The sequence below is a fragment of the Salmo trutta genome, chromosome 13, assembly GCF_901001165.1.
Source record: "Salmo trutta chromosome 13, fSalTru1.1, whole genome shotgun sequence".
NCBI lineage: Eukaryota > Metazoa > Chordata > Actinopteri > Salmoniformes > Salmonidae > Salmo > Salmo trutta.
This window is the reverse complement of record NC_042969.1, coordinates 71,721,784-71,746,654: the sequence shown is the minus strand read 5'-3', so window position 1 is coordinate 71,746,654 and position 24,871 is coordinate 71,721,784. Positions and strand designations below refer to the sequence as shown.

The 24,871-nt window shown below is 46.0% G+C and overlaps 1 protein-coding gene across 2 annotated transcripts in view; it reads left to right on the top strand.

Annotated features, from left to right (window-relative positions):
• The window catches only part of LOC115206470 (seizure protein 6), a 136,012-nt gene that overhangs the window by 96,299 nt on the left and 14,842 nt on the right, over positions 1 to 24,871 (top strand). For both annotated transcript variants that reach the window (XM_029773505.1, XM_029773506.1), the window contains exons 5-7: positions 19,243 to 19,428; positions 21,605 to 21,773; positions 22,805 to 22,971. In XM_029773505.1, coding sequence (XP_029629365.1) covers positions 19,243 to 19,428; positions 21,605 to 21,773; positions 22,805 to 22,971 — 522 coding nt within the window. The remainder of the gene's footprint in view (positions 1 to 19,242; positions 19,429 to 21,604; positions 21,774 to 22,804; positions 22,972 to 24,871) is intronic.

Genomic DNA, 24,871 nt, shown 5'->3' with positions numbered 1-24,871 from the left:
AAGTCTCTGTAAGACCAGGGTACAATGAAGTCTCTGTAAGACCAGGGTACAATGAAGTCTCTGTAAGACCAGGGTACAATGAAGTCTCTGTAAGACCAGGGTACAATGAAGTCTCTGTAAGACCAGGGTACAATGAAGTCTCTGTAAGACCAGGGTACAATGAAGTCTCTGTAAGACCAGGGTACAATGAAGTCTCTGTAAGACCAGGGTACAATGAAGTCTCTGTAAGACCAGGGTACAATGAAGTCTCTGTAAGACCAGGGTACAATGAGGTCTCTGTAAGACCAGGGTACAATGAAGTCTCTGTAAGACCAGGGTACAATGAAGTCTCTGTAAGACCAGGGTACAATGAAGTCTCTGTAAGACCAGGGTACAATGAAGTCTCTGTAAGACCAGGGTACAATGAAGTCTCTGTAAGACCAGGGTACAATGAAGTCTCTGTAAGACCAGGGTACAATGAAGTCTCTGTAAGACCAGGGTACAATGAAGTCTCTGTAAGACCAGGGTACAATGAAGTCTCTGTAAGACCAGGGTACAATGAAGTCTCTGTAAGACCAGGGTACAATGAAGTCTCTGTAAGACCAGGGTACAATGAAGTTTCTGTAAGACCAGGGTACAATGTAAGAGTTTGAAGCTATGCAATCAGAAAAAAATGATTTCTGTTCCTGCCTAAAACTTTATGTCCACTCTTTTTACCATTATTTTAAGTGTACAGCATAAATATGGTACCCTATTTCCCAACATGGGAATATGGCAGAGAGATGCACGCTAGTTGCCAGGTAGATTCAATGTCATTCTCGCATGTGTTTTCTCCTTTCTATGACGGGCAGAAGGACACCCCTTCCACACCACCACATCTTTCATATCCCTTAGGGGCCTTCAGACTCACAGTCACAGGTCTGTAAGGTCATTTTACCCTTCCTTTGCTCTCGCTGATCCGTGGAGGTTAATGTGAGGCAGCGTTTAATCCAATCTAAACACTGAAACAGATTTCCCATATGCCCCTGTCCTCTCTCCTCAGTGAGCCTGTCACACACAGTTATTCTCAATAAGGCCTGATGAGCCTGGCTGCAAATGAATCCCCTCTGTGTTTCATAATTAATGCCCGTGGATGGTGTGGAGGAGGATGCATCTTCCATTAGGTCATGTAAAATACAGGAGTCTTAATAGCCCATTCGTCTCTGTTAGCGAGCTAGCGCTGCTGCGTTATGAGGACAGGCCTCTCTCTGATTGCAGGCAGAGAAGAGTCAAATGGCTGAGGGGACTGAGGTGACCGCTGTGACGGCAAACTGCCACCCGTTCTGCATTTCTTCTTCTGTGCTAAGACGACAGCACGTCTGGAATTAGTAATGAGACTGGGTGCTTAGCAGCGTCTTCAACGTTTGGTTTGGTAGGGTTGTGAATGTATAAATTGTGAACATGTTTAAGTTCTGGCAGAGCAGGTACATGAGGAGGAAAAACTAGCCTGAAAATCCTGTTAACATTTCATTATAAATAGGTTGTGAAAAGGTTGGTAATGTCTTTACCTAGTGGATAGCTTGGGACATTAAAGTCATATCTGCGTTTCTGTCTAAATGTAGTTATTGACATAGCCTTGTTCTGTTCAATGTTCTCTACCTATATAGTACTCTAAATATCCCAGTTCATGTTGTTAAGTTCAAAATAACACAATATAACAATTGTTGACACCATTCAAACCAATGAGGGTTCATAACTTTAAAGCCAATTATCTCAGAATCAACTTTTTGTAGATAGAACCTTATAGTCCGAAGCTCTCGTAGTGACAAAGTTTTACAGACAACACTGTAAAGTCACAATTTTGGTAAAAACGTGGTGATATTTTGTAGGCTATATTTGGTTCCGCTGTCCCTGTGTGGTGGCCTGAATGTGGACTGAGCGTGTGACTGAGTTCTATGGCCCAGTGTGTACCCTATCATATCTCTCCAGGGTGTTGAGGGCTACTCAGAAAATAAAGATGGCCATTGAATCTGCTAGTGCTACTTAGCCGCCAGCTAATCTCCCAAGCCAGTTGTTCCAACGGCATCGTTACCAGTCTGAACCCATCTCATTTTATGTCCTCTATAACACAGTGGGAGGAGAAAGCTGTGGAGACAGTGGAGAGGAGGAGGCTGGCTGCTAGTGTGATTTAGTACCTGGTTGGGAGCAGCTTCACGTTAGGCCAGCCTCCAGTGCCCCCTCTGTATTAGTCTAATTGAAACAGAAACAGCAGGGTGATGATGCTATAACAACACCCCCATGCCTTCGCCCCTGAGCCAGGCCCTGCTGTGCTAATACACAATAAACCATAAATAAAATGGATAGCCGAGGGGAGTGTCTGAGCCCTGCTCATTGGCTCATTGACTCAGAGAAGCGCTTTTAGCTTTCATATTGCATGCACTAGAAAGATTAGACAGCCGTCAGCAGCAGGCCTCTCCTCTATCTCTGCACGACCTTCTCCTTCTGGCCTTTTATCGCTGTTGGTTTTTAAGTGGGGGAGGACGGAGGGGAGGAGGTGGTATCATTTAGCCTAGGTCCAACAGGCTGTCCTCAGGACAGACAGGCTCTTACCGAGCCAGTAAGGCCCAGGGAGATAGACCTGGACCCAAGTTTTACTCTCAGAGGAGCTCCTGTGAAGCGTACTGTGACTTGAACTGAATGGTCTGAACTGTACAGTATGTGGCATCACTTCCTCTATGGGTTCCCTGTTACTGTTAACATATCCTCTATGGGTACTCTGTTACTGGTATCATATCCTCTATGGGTACCCTGTTACTGTTATCATATCCTCTATGGGTACTCTGTTACTGGTATCATATCCTCTATGGGTTCCCTGTTACTGTTATCATATCCTCTATGGGTACCCTGTTACTGTTATCATATCCTCTATGGGTACCCTGTTACTGGTATCATATCCTCTATGGGTACCCTGTTACTGTTATCATATCCTCTATGGGTTCCCTGTTACTGTTATCATATCCTTTATGGGTACCCTGTTACTGTTAACATATCCTCTATGGGTACTCTGTTACTGGTATCATATCCTCTATGGGTTCCCTGTTACTGTTATCATATCCTCTATGGGTACCCTGTTACTGTCATCATATCCTCTATGGGTACCCTGTTACTGTCATCATATCCTCTATGGGTACCCTGTTACTGTCATCATATCCTCTATGGGTACTCTGTTACTGTTAACATATCCTCTATGGGTACCCTGTTACTGTTATCATATCCTCTATGGGTACCCTGTTACTGTTAACATATCCTCTATGGGTACACTGTTACTGTTAACATATCCTCTATGGGTACCCTGTTACTGTCATCATATCCTCTATGGATACTCTGTTACTGTTAACATATCCTCTATGGATACTCTGTTACTGTCATCATATCCTCTATGGATACTCTGTTACTGTCATCATATCCTCTATGGATACTCTGTTACTGTTAACATATCCTCTATGGATACTCTGTTACTGTTATCATATCCTCTATGGGTACACTGTTACTGTTAACATATCCTCTATGGGTACACTGTTACTGTTAACATTGTCATGACTGTCCTGATCAGGTCAGGGTACAGGAGACCACCACCCTACAGATTATCTCCCAAACCCCCAACAGAGGAGGAGAGATCTAGGGGTCTGAAGATGTGGGGTTTTTATGACACCTCACGCCCATAATAAAACTTAGGCCACAGAGAAATTCCTTTGTCCTAACAATGGAGAACTGGCCTCAGAACATTAAACATGCAATAAAGGGACTTTGGAACAATGGTTTCCGTCAGCCACAATGGTGGTTATGACGAAAAGTGGAATATTAAAATGTATGTAACTTTTGTATTTGTTTTTAAAGGTTAAGAGATGACGTTATTATGAAAACATTGTACCTTTAAGAGTTTTCCCCGTATGTGCCTGATGTTTATACATTGTACGTTGAGTGGAAAATATCCAAATCAAACAGAATGTTTTGGTAAAGATGAAATGTGAAGTTAGTGTCTAAAATCGGATTTTTAGCCAAATCTAAGCCTTGCCCCCTTTACTTGGTCCGCCCAGAGAATTGCCCTAAAGGCGGTTACACCCACTTCTGACCCGAGGGTATAAGACAGGAGAGTGAAGAATTAACATGGGAGACTATTGACCCCAAGCTGCAGCTAAGGTCTAACAAAGTCGACGAACCCCAAAACGAAACACAAGGTTGAAGACAAAGAAATATTTTTCTACACGAGCTACGGACGAGTAGCTGTGTCTAAGCGGGTGAATTCAAGCCGAACCACCCAGCCTCCACTCTCCATTGAATCGTGGTATCGACACCATTCGAGCCGAAGCTGTGAGCTTTGAGCTACAGAGCTGTCTGTCCTCAGAAGACCCCTTTCCGATCAAGGGTGAGGATCAGACCACTTAGCCAAGAAGGACACTGACATCGTGAGGACAACCAGAGAGTTGCGCCGGAGAAGTGCGTCATTTAGAAGCCTAAACGACCCACGCGGAGCTTCCCACCTGAGACCTCCAACACGTAATTACATCATTATATTCTGACCCATAAGAGCGGCAGTTCGGGGCAAGGCTAGTTAAATAAGCATGGCTGACAAATGAACCCAAATGTATATTTCTCTCGTGTACTTCCTTTATTTCTCTCTCTTTAAAATCCCCATTTTGGGTAACAAGCGCCATAGTGTGTTGGCCCGTTATACTAAGTCCTAATCAATAGCTAGACTGTGTTTTGTGTATGTGTATTTTTATCATCATTTTAGCTTGCTAGTAAATAAATAATCAACTAAGATTGGTGTGGTAAATTCAGTGGTAAAGCCCGGGTCCGTGCAGATTCCCGGATTGTACGACGTTCAGATTATGAGACTGTAGAGGAAATTGATTAGTTTAGCGACTGTTGTAATCGATATTCTGATATCCTTTGAGTTAATTTGGGAAATAGAAACTCAATCAAAACAATGTTCCCATGGTGCCCCAGGTTAATGAGTTAATAATTGCTTGATTCATTGCTTAATTCATTTAATCACGCAATTGTAAACCGTTAATCATTCGATGAGCAGCAGTCGTCACATTAACTAATACAACGTCACGACATATGGCGCCCCCTGTGAGGAGTCTAAGATAGGACTAGGCCGCACTGTTGTGTTATTCCATATCAATTGTGTAGCAATATATATACATTCCATTAATAGCTATAGGCAGGACTAGTGCGGGAGAGAAGTGTGTGTGTCGTTCCATTTCACCCAGATACTGGTTGGGAGAGAACGACCCCTGTTGTATATCTGACCAAAGCCAGTGTGAAGGGGGGTCTACTGAATGCTAACAGCTAGGGCATATGTACCAGCCGATGCAGGCATTCTGAGAAATAATACTAGTTGGGCCTAACGTAGTGTTATTTCTGTCGATCGCTTTCAGGAGTGATCTGACTCGGTCATAAGTAATTCCTAGAGCAGAGGACATATGAGCCAGCCATTACGGAAATTAGAGTAGATATATTCGTTTGACCGAAGCGAAGTTATTATCTCTCTACCTCTCGCGTTTGGTAACGGGGAGAGGTTAAGGGTTGAACGTGAGACGTCACCAAGTAAACCTGGTCCCTTGTTGGAGGGAACATCCCTTGTGCGGCGAGGGGGAAACCCCGCGCGAGGAAAGCTAAGCATTGCGCCAGATGCTAAGCTAACAAAGGGAAGCAGCCATTTTTGTTTTCGTCTTTGTTCATAGTGAATTCCCGCGTTAGACGGGAATCCTGTGAGATCTCAGCTTGGGCTATCCGTAACCTCTGGCGAAGAAACGGCAGTCATTTTTCGTGAAATAAGTCAGGTTACGCTGTACGATATCCAACCAGTCTCAACTGATTGGATATCATTGTCTCGTTCAATTTAATATACATTAAATTGCTACACTACCTGGTTATGGTTGGTACACTATGGTTGGTTATGGGAATAATACACACACGAATGTGCCATAACCAATGAGACATGGTTAAACTGTTTCAATGTTAACTTAGATATAGCAATTACTTCAGGTCAATTAAAGCTAATTCCTTTAGCCTATACGGGGTTGACTAATCATTCAAATTGATTAATAGATTAAAGCCATTTACCAGCTTAATGGTGTTTAGGTAGACTTTTTAACAGTATTGTAAAATTCTATTTTCACTGGTACCCTGTTGATTTTAGCTTGTGTTAACAGTGACCTCCGGTGGTGAAGAATCACCAGTAATTATTTTTAAATAATTCAGGTTATGCTGTACGATATCCAACCAGTCTCAACTGATTGGATATCATTGTCTCGTTCAATTTAATATACATTAAATTGCTACACTACCGTCCAGGTTGGTTATTGGAATAATACGCAAACTAATGTGTACTAACCAATGAGACATAGTTAAACTTTTCAACGTTAACTTAGAGATAGCAACTCTTTCAGGTGAATTAAAATTAAAATTCCCAAATAGCCGATACAGGTTAGATTTATCATTAAAATCGATTTAATCAATTAAACCTGTTTTGGCAAGTTCAGTAATAACCAACTCACATTACTGACCCAGTCTTGATGATTCATTGACGTTTACAAACTGAGTTAAATCGTGTTTGCAGCCTCCAACTAAAAAACCCAAACATTACGTAAATTGAAATAACTGACAATCATAATAATGAGCAATCCATCAGATGGGTTTCCACCCATTTCCCCTCTAATCAGTGGACCTTCACCCACGGAAAGATTGATCGCGGACCTCAGCAACGATGCAAATCCTAACTATGCCGAGGGGCTTAAAATGTTAGATTTCAATGCCATAAGCGAGAAAAATGCAGACATTGCGACAGACGCTCTTCAAAATAGACCATCAGGCGGAGGCCTTGTGAAGGTTCTCTCCAGTTTAGCCCTCAACTATGCCCACCAGCAGAGATGGACAGTGCACCAGTACCTCAGTGCCCAGCAGAGGCACGAGCAGGAAGCTGGGGAGTTCAAGGTACAGGTGGAGAGAACCAGGGAGCTGGCATCGAAAGCCGAAAAAGATAAGCTACTGCTAGCTGAGGAACTGTGTGTGAGAACAGATAAATTGGAAGATCTGTCTAACACGTATAACAAAGAACGCGAACAAACTCTTGACCAAGTCCGTATTCTAAAAGAACAACTCGGTTTAGCCAAAACTAAATACGATGAAGTGCACGCGAAACTAGATGAATCGGACGAGCTAGCTAGAAAACAGGGCGAGCAAATTGATGCCCTACAAACGGTTGTGAATGAAACCACTCAAAGCAATAATGCTCTATTCCAAAAGCTGCAGACCAAAGACGATCAGTTAATGAACACAATGACCAAGTTGGAGGACAAAACAGCAGAACTCATTGAAGTCGCTGATTTAATGAAGGATGAGAAAGACCAGGTGAGAAAGTTGGAAAATGTGACCTCTAAACAAAAGGAGGACATCGCATCACTGGATCTCTCACTCCACACTCGCGACCTCTCCCTGCAAACCATGACAGATAAGTATGAGGCCGAGCGAAAAAAGGGCGACACCTACGTGTCGAAAATAAACACCCTCAACTCCCAGGTGGACTCTGCGATGCAGCATAACACCACCCTTAGGTATCATCTGGAGGAACTCCAGAACAGTCACGCGCTATCGCGGGACAACCAAACCAAGCAACCTAGCTCACATCCGGAGCTAAGAGAATGAGGGAATGTAGATGACAGGAGATTTCAGCCTCTTTCTCTTGGCCATTCGGCCCACAGTGAATTGGGGCCTCCTCGCCAACACAACCACAGCTTGACTTTTCCTCTTGGCCTCTCGGCCCACAATTCTCCACGGGAGAGTGCAGATGCTCCCCGCGCACTTGGCGGGGATCGCCTTGACAAAATCGTCAAAAACTTCCGCCTCTTCGACCCCGTTCCGGGAAAGCCAAACGACACTGAGACATTCTTAGCAGACATAGAGGACGCCTTGGATGGCTACCCAAACGCTACGAATGCAGATAGGCTCTATCTTTTGAAGCGAACGTCCAACAGACACGTGACAAGGTTCATCCGTCTACAAGAGCAACACGTGCAAAACGACTATGCTAAACTTGCCACGGTTTTGAAAATAGAATTCAGTGGTTCTGCGACTCGCAAACACGATAGTTCGTTGGCTAACAATATCAGACAAGCTCGAAATGAACACCCACAAGCCTACTATCACCGGCTTCGTTCAGCTTACTTTGGCAAGCTCACTGAAACAGGAATGGAAGACCTATTACCGTTCAAACAACTTTTTCTGTCAAACATGTCTCCCAACTTCATTAACTACTTGGGCCCTACTGCCCACGTCGGGTTGCCAATCTCGACGCTCCGAGAGCTGGCAAGCACCGCTTTTGAAGCATCAAAAGCAAGCCGGGCTAAGAGCCCGGACACCTCAACTTTTGAGCTTAGGCGGGATCCATCACTCGAATTAGAAGGGGCTGCATCTGGGACATATGCTGTAAAAGAGGACGATCAAAGGGGGTGGCTACCAAGTAACCACCACCCCGACAACCACCGCCGTAACAATAGCTACGATGAACGTCCCCAATCTAACAGGTCCCGTAGAGATCAACCTAGCCGACATGCCCCTCCGCCTAACTCTCACAAAGGGTCTGGACACAAGGGTAACAAGCGTAACAAGGGCAACAAAGTGTTCAACAATGATTTAAACGCTAACCGAAATGATATAGAAGCTCTGATAAAATATGTACTGCATCGTAAGAAATTTGAGAAAGAGGACAAGGATAAATCCTCATGACTAGGCGTAAAATCGTTGGAAACCGAGTCCGCCGAAATTCATGCAATTCAAGAGGACGCAAACATTTCCATTACCCCCGCCCCCACTCAAATCCCTGTCCAGGTGCCGCCCGTTCTAGACACAAGCCCGCAGGTTTTGTCTACAGACTTGGACACGGAGGTGGAGATGCACGAGATAAGCAGCTTTGCAACAGATGATTCCTCTACCATTCCGATAGAGGACCCACTGGGTCACGTAGGTGACTTATCTGTCTTGGAAATCGACGCAGATTACAAACCGCTCCGTTCTCCCAACCCACTCCATTTTGTTGGGGGTATGACGAGAAAAACCAACTCGAACAGGCCATACCTTAGAACAGTCCTGGAGGACTGTGTGACCTGTCACGCTCTGATAGATTCGGGTTCAACAATTTCCCTCATATCCGAAACCTTGCTGGATGAACTAAAAAGGGCAGTGGACCCAACAAAACGTTGGTTGAAAACGGAACATTGCGATACGAATCTTCGAGGTTTCACTCAAGCTACCTCGCCCCTAACCAAACGTCTCCTACTTAAACTCAACTTCGAAAGCGTGTCACTGATACACCCCGTGTATGTGACTAGCATCGAAATCGAACGAATGCTGATTGGGAGTGATTTAATTGACCGTTTGGTACCACTAATGGATTGGAAAACCAATCAAATCTGGTCACAAATACCTATGCCTACTCCGTTGACTTCGCCTCATTCTTCCAAGGCTACCTGCCATACATTGTGCAACGACGTGGGTCCGACGTCAGCATCTGACGCAAACCCTGTGAACTTGGCCATGAGCCCGCCATTTGTGGCAAAGGACAATGTGAGTTCGACTCGGAACTTAACCGAACATGTGGTTTTCTTGTGCGGCTTGGGTGATTCACCAGCCGACACTTACCGCCCTCCTCTGATAGGGGGCGTGTGCCTAAACGGCTGAGGATACCAGGCTGGCCACCTGGTCAGAAAAATCCCAATCAGTTTGGAAATGTTCAACGAAATTTCGAAAACGGCTAACTGCCATCCCCTTGTGCCGAAAACGTTTAGATTTCCACTGGGAACGACTCCCCAGACAACACTCACCGCAATAGGGGTGTGTGCGCTATCGATCCGCATTGGAACCAAGGAATTATCCCACTACCTACTGGTTGTCGCGGACCTCCCACATACAGTCTATGTGGGAGCGGACATTTTGGTAAGATTGGGTGTTAAACTTGATATCATACACCAAGTTCTTTGGTCTTTGGCGCAGCCAAACCAACATGCCTTGTCTTTCGACCCGGTGCGAATGGCTTCCGGGCAGACTATTCCTGAAGCTTGCAAGACGATAACTGAGTCCGCCATGTTGATACCAGCAAGAACCACAGAGGTTTCTGTAAGACTGAACCTGGCGCCCGGATACCGGATGGAAGGCACCACTGCGTTCTTCCAACCCTCCCCAAAACTATTCGACTTGGGGCTAACTATCAATGGCAACCCACTGTTGGAACTAACCGCTAGATCCACTTACCTCCTGGTACAAAATCTGACTCGAGCGGATATTTCCATTCCTCGGCACACTCAGCTAGGAACATTGATCGATTATGCCTTCCATGATTTTGAACTAGTTGTTCCTGTGATTGGGCCTCTTCCGTCCTCCCTAGACCTAGATGGCGAGGGAGGTACGCTGTTTACTTGTCAGTCAAAAGCAATAGCACTAACTCCCGTATTTCCACTGGACGACACATCGGCATTCCGGCTGGATGTCGATCCTGACAGCAACCTGTTAATATACTCCATCGTCACGGAGGATGATATTGCGTCTCCTCCTGCATGCGAAGTACACTCTTGTGAGGAAACAACCGATGACTCTTCCAAAGGTGACATGCCGTCACCACCCGATGAAGACCTGTACAATGTCGCCGAACCATATCCTGGTTTCCATGCACAGGTAATACAACTACTGTCGGAGGCTGATGCTCTTGTCAATGACACTGAACGCCATCAGTTGAGAGAATTGTTTAACAAACACAGTGAGATCTGGTCGACAGACTCGCTGGATTGCGGGGTTACGGGTATCCATGTGGTGCGTATTCCTACGCCACCCGGAGCAACTCCTACGTTCGTTAGACAATACAAAATCCCGCTCGCAGCATACGCAGCAGTACAAGAGATTATCGATTCCTTATTAGCTAAACGAATAATCAGGGAATGTAACAGTACGTACAGCGCTCCCGTGTGGCCCGTTCTGAAACCAACGGGTAAATGGCGTCTTACCATTGACTATAGACAACTCAACAAACTGGTTCCGTTGTCTCGTTGGCCAATGGCACAGCTCGACCAAGAGTTGCCAAAGGTGGCAAACGCCAAGTACTTCTCCACCGTCGACGTGGCAAATGGTTTCTGGACCATGACAGTCGACCCGCGTGACCAACACAAGTTGGCTTTCTCTTTCTCGAACAAGCTCTTCACGTTCAATCGTTGCCCATTCGGGTATGCGAACTCCCCCTCAGAGTTCAACATCTTCCTGCACAAGGCGATGCCAGACGCAGCCTCTAGGGGGACGATAATTTACGTGGACGACGTTCTCATGAGAAGTGAGACTTGGTCACATCACCTCAATGAAATGGACCACGTTCTCACCCAACTCGGGACTGCAGGGGCTAAGTTGGCCATCATGAAAGGACAATGGTGCAGGACCAAGGTAAACTACGTTGGGCTTCTGGTGGGTGCCAAGGGCATCCTGCCACAGTCTAACCGAATCCAAGCAGTCCGCAAAATCAAAACACCTACAAACCTTCACGAGGTGCGCAGCTTCATGGGAGTATGTAATTACTCCCGTCAATTCATCGAAAACTACGCCGACTTGTCAAAACCGTTGACTCACCTTCTTCAGAAAGACACCCCATTCGTTTGGGATGTCACTCACAACGAAGCGGTGGCTTCCTTGAAAAACCTGCTTTGCGAGGCACCCTGCCTGGTATACCCCAACAAAGACAAGACATTCTTTTTGGAAGTCGGTTTCTCAGAGCACTGCCTTAGCGCTGGGTTGTACCAAAAATACGACCAAGACAAACGTGTGGTTGCTTACGCGAGCAAAACACTCAACCCCGCCGAACACAAATACTCAGACTGCGAAAAAGCGCTGCTGTCGACAGTCTGGGCGATCAAACACTTCACCAGTTATGTCGGCGGACAAAAGGTGATCATAGAAACATGTCACCAGCCTGTGACTTTTCTGAAAAGCCAACGAATCCGTGAGGGTGCTGTACACAACAGCAGGATAGCGGCTTGGCTCATGACGCTGCAGAGCCATGATGTAGTAATCAACTACGCAAAAGCAAAGAACCTGCCTTTGGGCAGTGCTTTGGCGGTGTGTCAACACTGTGGTGACGATGAAACCGACTCCGGACCACCCCCGCGTGACAACGCTCCGCCATTGCCCTCGAACCATCACTATTTAGAAGAGAACGTGTGTCTCGACATGCCGATGGCATTTGTAGATGGCTGTTCTTACCGCCATCTAGACCACTTGCAAGCTGGGGTGGGATTGGTATGGCACAACGACATTCCGTGCAAACCACTTCAATTTCAGCTTGGCAACAAGACCAGCCAGTTTGGCAACAAGACCAGCCAGTTTGCAGAAGTGGCTGGCGTGCTGATCACCCTGCAAACAGCGGTGAAACACGAATTGGCAGAACTGGCGATCTGCACCGACTCTAACTACGCGAGACTCACCTTCTTATGCCACTTGCCGTTTTGGAAACAAAAGCACATGACTACTTCAAGTGGTAAAGAGGTGGAAAACAATGAGCTCATTCTAGCTTGTGATGATCTCATCACCAAACACGACATACAGGTGTATTGGAAGAAAGTCAAGGGACACTCCAAATCACCTGGTCGTGACAAACTTGGCAACGACCATGCTGACAGCATGGCGAAATCTGGTGCAATTCACGGCACCCCTTGGGTGTTTGCTGCTCGAGACGAAAAACCCACTGAGGAAGCTATGGTGTCTGCGGTAACGCGTAGCCATGTAGCACCACGGAAAACGTCGTCGCACAAACATAATGTGTTGCTAACGCATTCATTCATGAATGGCGACCTGGTAGCAATGCAACACCAAGATGAGTCCCTCGCCACGTTGATGGCATTCCTGTCGGATCCTGTCAACCACCCAGTGTCCGAACTGGCTTTGGCAGGTTCGCACGACTTGCGTTCACTGTACGCAACTAAACAGCACCTCACACTTGTAGATGACCTATTGGTGTATGTTTCAGAAACCGACACCGCTCGAAGGTGGGTGGTTCCTGAAACACAGAGGGGGATAATGATAGCTCATGCCCACGATGAGCCATGTGGAGGCCATAGGGGGGTCAAGGCTACATGTGAAACATTGCGACAGGTGGCCCACTGGCCTCACATGGAACAAGACGTGGCACGATACGTGAGGGGGTGTCTAGTTTGCTGCCAGTTTCAACCCACCAAGCCACTTCACAGAGCACCCCTGCAACGCAAGGGTGTGTCTTACCCCTGGAGCTCGATCCAGATCGACTGGGTCGGCCCAGTTGCCAGGTCGGCCAGAGGCAACAAGTACCTCCTCACAGTGACTTGCGCATTCACAAAGTGGGTGGAGTGCCTGCCGGCGACCAATGACACAGCGGAAACCACTGCCGTTCTTTTGCTAAACCACGTTTTCAGTCGTTTCGGCCTGCCAGGAGAAACCGTGGACAGCGACAGAGGAACCCACTTTTCGGCAGCTGTAATGACCGAACTGTGGAAGCTCCTGGGAGTCAAAGCTAAACTCCACATCGCGTACCACCCTAGGAGCTCGGGGGGGGGGTAGAAAGGAGCAACCAATCAATTGTCAGAATCTTGAGGAAATATGTGGCAGCCAACCACAAAGATTGGGACCTCAAACTCCCATTGGTACTGATGGCAATCAGAGCCACACGCAACAGGTCTACGGGAATGACACCCTTTGAGATGATGACGGGCCGGCAAATGACCCTTCCACTGCATCTCCTGTACCAACCGGGAGATGTCGCCGCAGCCACCGCCTACACGGCTCATCAATACGTGACCGACTTGCGGAACCATCTCCAGACTACCTTTGCGTACGCTCAAGGACAATTGGAAAGAAGTGCAGAAGGTGACAAGACCTATTACGACAAAAAAGCCTCACACCAGGTGTTCGAGGTCGGAGATAAGGTGTGGTACTACATATACACCAAACCCGCGGGCGTCGCAACAAAGTTCCTGCCCCACTGGACGGGGCCACACGAGATTGTGGTGAAGCTATCACCTGTAGCTTACCAGATCAAAATCAGCAAAGGTCGACAAAACGCCACATTAAAGTGGGTCCACCGGAACCAAATCAAGTTGTACACTCCCCCCACGGGAATAGAAGGGGTGCTAGCCAGCACCGAATAGATAAAAACCCTAGCAAAAAACCAGAGGTACTAAGAAAATTCTTAAGTACCCTCAGCTGATCCCTTCCAGGAGACCAGTACGTTGCACCTAATATCTTTTATTCTCTTCCCAGCTACCAGATATACATCTGTTGTCACTAGTGATATCGTCCTGCGCTGTACTGATTAAAAATAAGAAAAACAGAAAAATAGTTGTCAAAACAATTTTGTTTACGAATACAAACAATTAAAATAATCCAACAATCTCTGATTATGCGTTTCTGTAGGATGGAGTTCCTTTGGATGATCCTGACACTCTGCGCCCTGGTCAAAACCAACCCAGCAGACGTAATCACGAACGGACCCCCTACGGGAATCGTTCTCCGCGACGATCCAGGACTCCTCATAACTAACTGCAGAGTACACACGCAGAGGGTATATGTCCGCCTAGATGCAGAGAATGTGTACCGCCAACACATTCCACCTGCGGCGCATTTGAGTTGGGCCGGGGCTGACTGGACCAGCCAGGCAATTAAGCACGCCCAGCTAGACACTGCCCATATGTTGGCCCAACTCCAAAAGTTCACAGTAACCCAGTCAGAACTAGCTGAGCCCAGGCGAGAAAAACGATTCGTCGGGGCGCTACTATCGATAGGGGCAGCCGTAGGGTCACTATGTGCCCTAGGTACCACTGCCGTCAACGCAGTCAGTCTAGCCACAGTCAAGAGGAATGTTAGGGAGATTACTGAAGAGATGCCACTTATCCAGCAGCAGATGAAGGCACAGGCCCTTAGGTTGCAACATGTGGGAAAGTCTCTCCAGGACACTATTCTGGTGGTCAACACACACGCTACTCTCCTGAACAAAACTATCCTGTCTGTAGGAAAGCTAGCAGAGGTCATGAACCATGACTATGCCCATGTCCAATTGGTTCGATTGTTACTGGAGGATTTTCTCCGTGAAGTTAGCTCTTCTATGGACCACTTGGCCATGAATAGAATCCCCTCATATCTAGTGCCCCTCTCAATGGTGCACGACATATTGACCTCAGCTACTTCAACCACACTAAGGCCGTTACAATCACATTTGGCCTATAGTCTGGGGTCGGCCATCCCAATACACGTTGATGTTGATCGTAATGAAGTGGGTTTTCTACTGACGCTGCCGGTTGTTGAACTGGAGAATATCTATAGATTGAAAACGGTTCTCAATGTAGGATTTTGGCGCGACAGTACCCACGTAAAGATTGCCACGCCCCCAGTTGTAGCTTACCAGGAAAACAACCCAGATTTCTATCTCACCCCTAACCTGCTAATGTGTACTCTAACCAAAGATGTCCACTACCTTTGTCCTAGCAAACCATTTGTCAGGGATAACACTGAGCGTCTTTGTGGTATTAAAGCTATCACCAGCGAAGAACGCTGTAGAGCCAAACTAACAGCCAGGGATGGGGACACCACCACACAAGTGGAGGTGGTAGGGAACCGATGGTTGGTCAACACACCGTTCGCGTCCGCCACTATGACTTACGAACGCCATGACTCCATCACCCAATTGAACCTCCCCAACCAGACTGCTTTTGTTACGGTACCAGAGGGGGCGATTATTCACGTAGACGACCTCACTCTATACCACCTTCCCGACGACCGGATAGACACAGAGATTGAAATGCCGGACGCTTTTGCTAAACGTTCCCTTGAGTTACCACAAGCCATTCAATACCAAATCCAGTACGAGGGACCCATGACTGTTGATCTTAGCGTACTGGATGAGGCACTGTTAGTCGACCCGACTGACTACAGACCAAAAGATTGGTCTGTCGCCCGCTCTTGGACGGTGCCGGACAGTATCCTGACTGTTACCATGATCCTTGGTCTCATTTCCCTTGGCGTGTGCACCTACTACGTACACAGGCGCACACGTGCAATGGAAGACCTAATGAGGTCTTATACTAGGATCACCCGTGGGACGGAAGCGATCCCGATTTTTGGAAAGTTGGCAATGGATCCGGAAACCTTCTTACAGGGCCCAGTCCCAGCCTCCTCTCCCGAACTCGCTAGGTCAGCCCAGTAATGTCCCTAATGTAAGCTTTGGCCTTCAGGGGCCAAGTTTTTCCAAGTGCCTTAACTACCCACCTGCAAGTAGGATCAACCTAGTCATGACATTAGAGACAATGCCATGATAGAGCTATTTAGCCAAGACCTTGGACATATATAGAACATAGTCCATATTAGATGATTAAGGTGTGGTAGACATATTTTGTATACTTTTATGTTTTTATTCCAATTTTTCGTTTCATTACCTTGGACACTTAGGAAGCCTTAGAGCCAAGACGCCGCTCGTTTGGGGAGGAAATGTAATGATGTATTGCCTGAGTGTTGTGCGTTATTAACGTCTGCCAAGTTACTGCCTAGGTCCACTAACCGGGATAACCGGACGACGGGCCGGAACACAGAGCCACTGCCAGACCTCCTTGATCCATTCTGGTGGTGATCCACAGCTTGCGGAAAGCCTACCAGGGGGAACCACCAAAGGGGGGGGGGGCTGCTCTGATGATCCACAGACCAGGACATCCGATGGTCATTCTTATGGTGGGTTGCAACATGCAGAATCATTCCAAGTTGAACCTACCAGAGGGGGACTGTCATGACTGTCCTGATCAGGTCAGGGTACAGGAGACCACCACCCTACAGATTATCTCCCAAACCCCCAACAGAGGAGGAGAGATCTAGGAGTCTGAAGATGTGGGGGTTTTATGACACCTCACGCCCATAATAAAACTTAGGCCACAGAGAAATTCCTTTGTCCTAACAATGGAGAACTGGCCTCAGAACATTAAACATGCAATAAAGGGACTTTGGAACAATGGTTTCCGTCAGCCACAATGGTGGTTATGACGAAAAGTGGAATATTAAAATGTATGTAACTTTTGTATTTGTTTTTAAAGGTTAAGAGATGACGTTATTATGAAAACATTGTACCTTTAAGAGTTTTCCCCGTATGTGCCTGATGTTTATACATTGTACGTTGAGTGGAAAATATCCAAATCAAACAGAATGTTTTGGTAAAGATGAAATGTGAAGTTAGTGTCTAAAATCGGATTTTTAGCCAAATCTAAGCCTTGCCCCCTTTACTTGGTCCGCCCAGAGAATTGCCCTAAAGGCGGTTACACCCACTTCTGACCCGAGGGTATAAGACAGGAGAGTGAAGAATTAACATGGGAGACTATTGACCCCAAGCTGCAGCTAAGGTCTAACAAAGTCGACGAACCCCAAAACGAAACACAAGGTTGAAGACAAAGAAATATTTTTCTACACGAGCTACGGACGAGTAGCTGTGTCTAAGCGGGTGAATTCAAGCCGAACCACCCAGCCTCCACTCTCCATTGAATCGTGGTATCGACACCATTCGAGCCGAAGCTGTGAGCTCTGAGCTACAGAGCTGTCTGTCCTCAGAAGACCCCTTTCCGATCAAGGGTGAGGATCAGACCACTTAGCCAAGAAGGACACTGACATCGTGAGGACAACCAGAGAGTTGCGCCGGAGAAGTGCGTCATTTAGAAGCCTAAACGACCCACGCGGAGCTTCCCACCTGAGACCTCCAACACGTAATTACATCATTATATTCTGACCCATAAGAGCGGCAGTTCGGGGCAAGGCTAGTTAAATAAGCATGGCTGACAAATGAACCCAAATGTATATTTCTCTCGTGTACTTCCTTTATTTCTCTCTCTTTAAAATTCCCATTTTGGGTAACAAGCGCCATAGTGTGTTGGCCCGTTATACTAAGTCCTAATCAATAGCTAGACTGTGTTTTGTATATGTGTATTTTTATCATCATTTTAGCTTGCTAGTAAATAAATAATCAACTAAGATTGGTGTGGTAAATTCAGTGGTAAAGCCCGGGTCCGTGCAGATTCCCGGATTGTACGACGTTCAGATTATGAGACTGTAGAGGAAATTGATTAGTTTAGCGACTGTTGTAATCGATATTCTGATATCCTTTGAGTTAATTTGGGAAATAGAAACTCAATCAAAACAATGTTCCCATGGTGCCCCAGGTTAATGAGTTAATAATTGCTTGATTCATTGCTTAATTCATTTAATCACGCAATTATAAACCGTTAATCATTCGATGAGCAGCAGTCGTCACATTAACTAATACAACGTCACGACAACATATCCTCTATGGGTACCCTGTTACTGTCATCATATCCTCTATGGATACTCTGTTACTGTCATCATATCCTCTATGGGTACACTGTTACTGTTAACATATCCTCTATGGGAACCCTGTTACTCTCATCATATCCTCTATGAGTTCCCTGTTACTGTCATCACCTCCTTGGCAATGTCTCCTTGAGACAGAATCAATGGTGGAGTGCTGCACTGCCTTCCAACAGGATAACAATGAAGCTGCAACAATTACAGTCAGACAGCCTGGAGCGAGAACCACACATATATCTGTTAAAAATAGCTGGGGATGAGGGGAAAAACACTGCCAGTTGTTTGTTAAAGATCCCCTTGTGGGTCATTCTTGATATACAGACAGTACTCCAGGTCCCTATTACATGTTCACAGCTTGAGTAAAAAACAGTACTGTTATTGATCTACGTCCCTCAGTGGGTATTCAGCCAAGCAATGCGTTCTGTTGAGCATGATACGCATCAGGAAGCCATACTGTATGTGTGTGTAGTGTGTCATGAATGTACCTAAATGGAGAGGCAGGGAGGAGGGCAAAAAGGCCAGTTTTATGGCCTCTATTAGGTATATGGCCAGACCAATCCATCATCCTGAGACACTAAGGTTATGCTCTGGAATAACACAGGTCCTATAGACATGTACTGTACTCTGGTAGGATAGGGTCTATGACCTGTCAGTGTTCATCTTCACACTTCTCTCTCTATATTATTTAGGTTTGGTTCCCCTCCCTCTAAAAGGCTTTATGATGAGCAAGAAAGTATTTTTCTGTTGTTACACTTTTATTTTGAGTCAGCGTGGATGCTGTTAGTTGCCGTTTGTGTCCAACTCTCATTCTCTCTCTCTTTTCTCCTCCCTCTCTTCTCCTCCCTCTCTCTCGTCCCACAGCCTTTGTGTTGAGCTGTACCTTTCCCCAGCGGCCGGCCTGTGGGGATGTGTCTGTGAGCAGCCTCCACTCTGGTGGAGAGGCCTACTTCTACTGTCTGACTGGGTACCAGCTGCAGGGAACCAACACACTGACCTGCCTCAACGCCAGCACCCCCTACTGGAGCGGCACGGAGCCGCAGTGCCATGGTGAGGGCTGGGGGTAGCTAGCAACACACGTCTCACATCCATTTGCCACAACGGTACCAGTACACCTTGCTATGCACACAGACTTTCTCCACAGTTGTTGAACATATTAATAGACAAAACACTCTTCCCCTCTCAATCCTTATCACAGTCTTTCAAAATGAATTCACATTCCCTGTGATTTGTCCTGTAACTATTCCTACCAGAGCATCAACACAGTTCTTTCCTTTGCAACAAGTGAGGCGTATAAGTACATAAACACGTTGTCCTCGCTGGAGCAATTAATTCCACTAGAATGATCTCACACTTACTCAGCTTGGTGTTGCTCAAAAGTTAATTGGGGTTTATTAATCATTGATTTGGGCCTTAATGGTGTGAGCTGCAGTGTATGTTGTACTGGGGTGGTGAATGTTAAACAGACAATCCTATTCAGTCAGACCTCTCCTAGGAAGTAAAGAACTAAACAAAACAAGCCACGAGAATCAGAGACTGCATCATATTTTCTCTTCCAGGAAGTTCACCTCTTGAATCTGCTTATATTCATCTTGCATAACAAGCACAGATTCAGACAGGGTTCAATCCCCAGTGGAGGACAGTTCAGAAGCAGACAGTTTAGATGAAGGATCTAATTTTTCTGCTCAGATGAGCACCAGTCATGAATAGTGAGTGAATGTTTTAGCCCTAGTCAGATAAGATAAACATTTGGAACAGTAGGTCTCCCCATTGTTTTAACAGTGAATGGACAGCAGGGAGGCTCCCTCCGAGCGTTGGGCATCGTGAAGGCATAGTTTAGAAAATGTGTGGAGAGAGAGTGTAAGGATTCTCTCTCCTTATACTGGGTGACCAAACAAACCATTTTAAACTGTGTGTGTGTGTGTGTGTGTGTGTGTGTGTGTGTGTGTGTGTGTGTGTGTGTGTGTGTGTGTGTGTGTGTGTGTGTGTGTGTGTGTGTGTGTGTGTGTGTGTGTGTGTGTGTGTGTGTGTGTGTCAGACAGTGGTCCCACAGCATGGTGTCTGCAGGGTGTGATTACTGATGGCAGGCCAGAGTGCCACAGGGAAGGTTAGGGCTGAGGCTTTAATTAAGCGTTGTGTCTACCTAGCTGACCTTCACCTCGTCTGTTGTGATACACTGATATCAATACCAGACCCACTTCTCTCTTTTATTCCCTTTACACAAACTCAGAGCTTGCTCTTACTCACCACCTCCACTCATTGTGTTCTCATGGTTAATCTATAATCATTGTTTCCCAGGGTATTCTCTGTCGTTACACATTCTGTTTGACTGGGATTTAAGCAAATGTTTTTCCCAGACTAAAATACCTCTATCTCTACTTCGTCTCTTCTCCAATCTCATCCTCCTTCTCTCCTCCCATCTATCCCATCTTCCTCCTTCTCTCCATCCTATCCTCCTCTCCTCCTCCTCCCATTCTCCTTCTCTCCTCCTCCTCCCATCCTCCTTCTCTCCTCTCCTCTCCTCCCATCTTCCTTCTCTCCTCATCCTCCTTTTCTCCTCCTCCTCCCCCATCTTCCTTCACTCCTCTCCTCCCATCCTTCTTCTCTCTATCCCATCCTCCTTCTCTCCTCCTCCTCCCATCTTCCTTCTCTCCTCCCCATCTTCTTTCTCTCCGCCTCCAATCTTCTTTCTCTACCTCTCCCATCTTCTTTCTCTCCTCCTTCCATCTTCCTTCTCTCCTCCTCCCATCTTCTTTCTCTCCACCTCCCATCTTCTTTCTCTCCTCCTCTCATCTTCTTTCTCTCCCCCTTCCATCTTCCTTCTCTCCTCCTCCCATCTTCTTTCTCTCCACCTCCCATCTTCTTTCTCTCCTCCTCTCATCTTCTTTCTCTCCTCCTTCCATCTTCCTTCTCTCCTCCTCCCATCTTCTTTCTCTCCACCTCCCATCTTCTTTCTCCTCTCCTCCCATCTTCCTTCTCTCCACCTCTCATCTTCTTTCTCCCCTCCTTCCATCTTCCTTCTCTCCTCCTCCCATCTTCTTTCTCTCCACCTCCCATCTTCTTTCTCCTCTTCTCCCATCTTCCTTCTCTCCTCCTCCCATCTTCTTTCTCTCCTCCTCCCATCTTCTTTCTCTCCTCCTCCCATCTTCTTTCTCTCCTCTCCTCCCATCTATCCCATCTTCCTTCTCTCCTCCCATTCCTACTTCATTCTCCATGGGCATCCCAGCTGCTTGTGGTGGCATTGTCCGGAATGCCACGGTTGGACGCATTGTGTCACCCGGTTTCCCTAGCAACTACAGCAACAACCTGACATGCCATTGGCTGCTGGAGGCCCCAGAGGAACAGCGAGTGCACGTCCACTTTGAGAAGGTGGCCCTGGCAGAGGACGATGACAGGTGTGGTGTCAGTCAGGGGGTTTACTTCACTACAGTGTTCAGTCAGACCTGGGTTCAAACAGTGTTCATTTTCTTCCAAATATTTTGACCTTCGATTAAGCGTGTCTTGGGTGCCAGATGAGTGGGGTTTGCACTTAGAGGGCTATTCCATTGGTTGTATTGCACCAGGCTAACTCAATAAAGTACATAGCTTTAAAAGAAAGAAAATACTGTCTGAACCCAAGTCTGCTATAGTGTCCTGACCTTAGGGCTCTACTCCAGTACACTATCCAGTTCTAAGTGTTCACTTGAGTTTAATAATCATTCAACAAGCAGCCAACAGAGTCTTACTGCTGTCTCTGTGACAGTTGGACATGATTCTCACTGCAGGCTCATGGTTCTGTTGTCACACATGTCATATTACCAGTCCATTCCTCTGCTACACTTCAGGGCATTGCCTCATCATCTGAGATAGAGATTCAGTGGAACATCTGTGTCTCTGTGTCAGAACGGAAATCCAATTTTGAGAAAATGGTGAGAGAGGGAAGGAGAGAGAGAGAAATACTGAAATAATCGGATACATTTCACTTCAATCACCTTCCTACTTTGTTTTTTGACTGTCTATTCATGTTCCTTATTGGAGTCTTAATGCTCTATGATGGCATCTATAAGCTGTTGTGAATGTTTGTAAGGCAATATAACACTTCACAAGAAGGTGCTTCAAGTGAATTAATTGAATTGACAAGGACACGCTTATTTGAGTTAATATAAGGTTGTTTTTATGAGCGGTAGCAGCTGTGTCTGGAGACAATAACAAATATACTTTTAATCTGGTCAGTAGGCTAACTGCTCAACTGTACTGAATGATGCCATTTGTGCAGAACAGTCCAGCCCAATGCTTTAATACTGTATAATTTTCCTTCCTGTTGCATCATCTCATTAGGGACTTCTGTCCAGGTGGCTGAGTTAACTCTGAAAATGTGCCCACAATGCATATCACGAGGTCTTAGAAATCCAACCAGGTACTGATTGGTTTCTAATTTCTCTTTCAGGCTTCTGATCAAAAATGGGAAGAACATTGACTCTCCTCCGATGTATGACTCATATGAGGTAGAGTACCTGCCCAACGAGGGCCTGGTGAGCACCTCCAGATCCCTCTTCATAGAGCTCACCACTGACGGAACAGGCACTTCCACCGGCATCGCCATCAGATACCAAGGTAGACACATCCCCATGGGAGCTAACGCAACTCTTCAGGTCTCGGTTACAGCTGACCCCCCTTTGACCTTCTCCATCTCACAGAGACCCATCCAGGTCATGACACCAATGTTACTGACTGGGTTAGAACCAACCACTTTAAACTGCGTGCGTGCACGCCCACGCACTTCCTCCATGACTGCCACGCAGAAGAAACGCCATGCTGCGCAAAGACGCAAGAGATTGAACTTCATTGAGTTTGCAATATATAGATCACTGTTTTTTCTGTGATCGAATCAACATTATATCAGCCCCAAAAGAAATCAAACTTTACAAGATTGAGTCTGTGGTTTTGTTATAGACAGAGTTAGAGCGCAACGGAGTAGAATGCTTTTGGCGGGGGTAGCCCACCACGTGTGAAAACGCTTTTCAGATCAGTTTAAGATCAGAGTCGCATGTGTGCACATTTGTAGATATTCTTTGCTAGTTATTGAGTTATTAGCCCAGTTATAGATAAGTATAGGTCAGCAATGGGGAGTTACTGATTAAGAGATTCCTGCAAGAGCACAAAACGTGTCGGCTACATTTCAAGCTGTTTTTGAAAAGCCAGTCAGGTAAAACGCTTATGTCTTAATTAATTGAAGGGGCAGTGTTGTATTTTGAGACATGCAAATACATTTTGAGATATGCAAATAAACCAATAGGCAGAAGGGTAGCCTACATTGTCTAATTCTCTGTATGGTAATAATTGTATATTTTACTTTGTAAAGTGGTTTCTTGCATCATACAATACAATGCAATTTACAGTCACCTATTTGGCCCATTGTGTTACAGACCAAGTCATATCATTAATTAATGTCAAGCCCTTCATAATGTAAAACCGTTTTTAAAAGTCTCATGCAATGTATGCCTGCATTGAACACCACATATAGGATATATCATAGAAATCAAAAGCTATTTCCATGTGAAAATGTTATGGGATTTGCTCCATTGGTTTTGTTGGTAGTCCTACATTATGCTCAAATAGCCACAATAGCCTATTGGCTACCGTCTAAAACTGTAAGGGTACAGCCTCAGTGTTCATTGTAAACTCGCGCCGGAAGTTGGACAAAATTCTCCCAACATTCAAGTTTCCACTCAGAAGACCTCAGATTTGCTCAGTGCCCCCAAAAATGAGAAGGAACAGTGGTTAGAACGTAGGTTCCCTGTGTGCCACAAGACCAGGCATGGGGATCTAACACAAGTCTTCACGTCTCTGGAAAGCGTACTCAAGGACACTCAAACTTCCCTCACACACTCCAGCAGTGTAAAATGGGTGGCGCTAAAACCTGTTGTTTATGAAACGCATCATGCCCTGCAGACTTGTATAAACAAAAGACTGCCTCAGGCCCTCTCCTCATCTTTCCCTCCTCTAAATAATTGGAATGGAAATAAGTCAAACATAAGAATCAATTAAAGTCCTCTGCTCTAATTAGTTTAGCTACAAACTCTCAAATGTTTAATTTTTCTCCACGCTCATGCCCAGTCATCCTCTCTACGTGTGGCAACTCCTTCTTATAGGTGCCTTTTCAAAGGGCTGTTCAGAGCTTGGAGTCATTATCCAATCAGATCAATTTAATCTGATTAGGGCTTCAATTTACTGTAGCAAATGGGATTACGCTGTGAGAGAGCAGCGCTGCTTATTCTAATGGACCTTGTGTGGGTTGTCTTTAACAGCATTACCCCTCATCAATCTGACACAGGGTGTAACTGATTTAATAGTGTTCCTCTCACCCTGATTTGAACCATTACATGTCAGTCAGTGGGTTGACGCAACAGACCTCCAATAAAATTAACCTCTGGGTCTGCTCCGTCCCTGATAGGAGGCAAGCTAATGGGCAAAGTCAATGGCCCACTGCATGGCAGACATGGGGCTCAGTGAC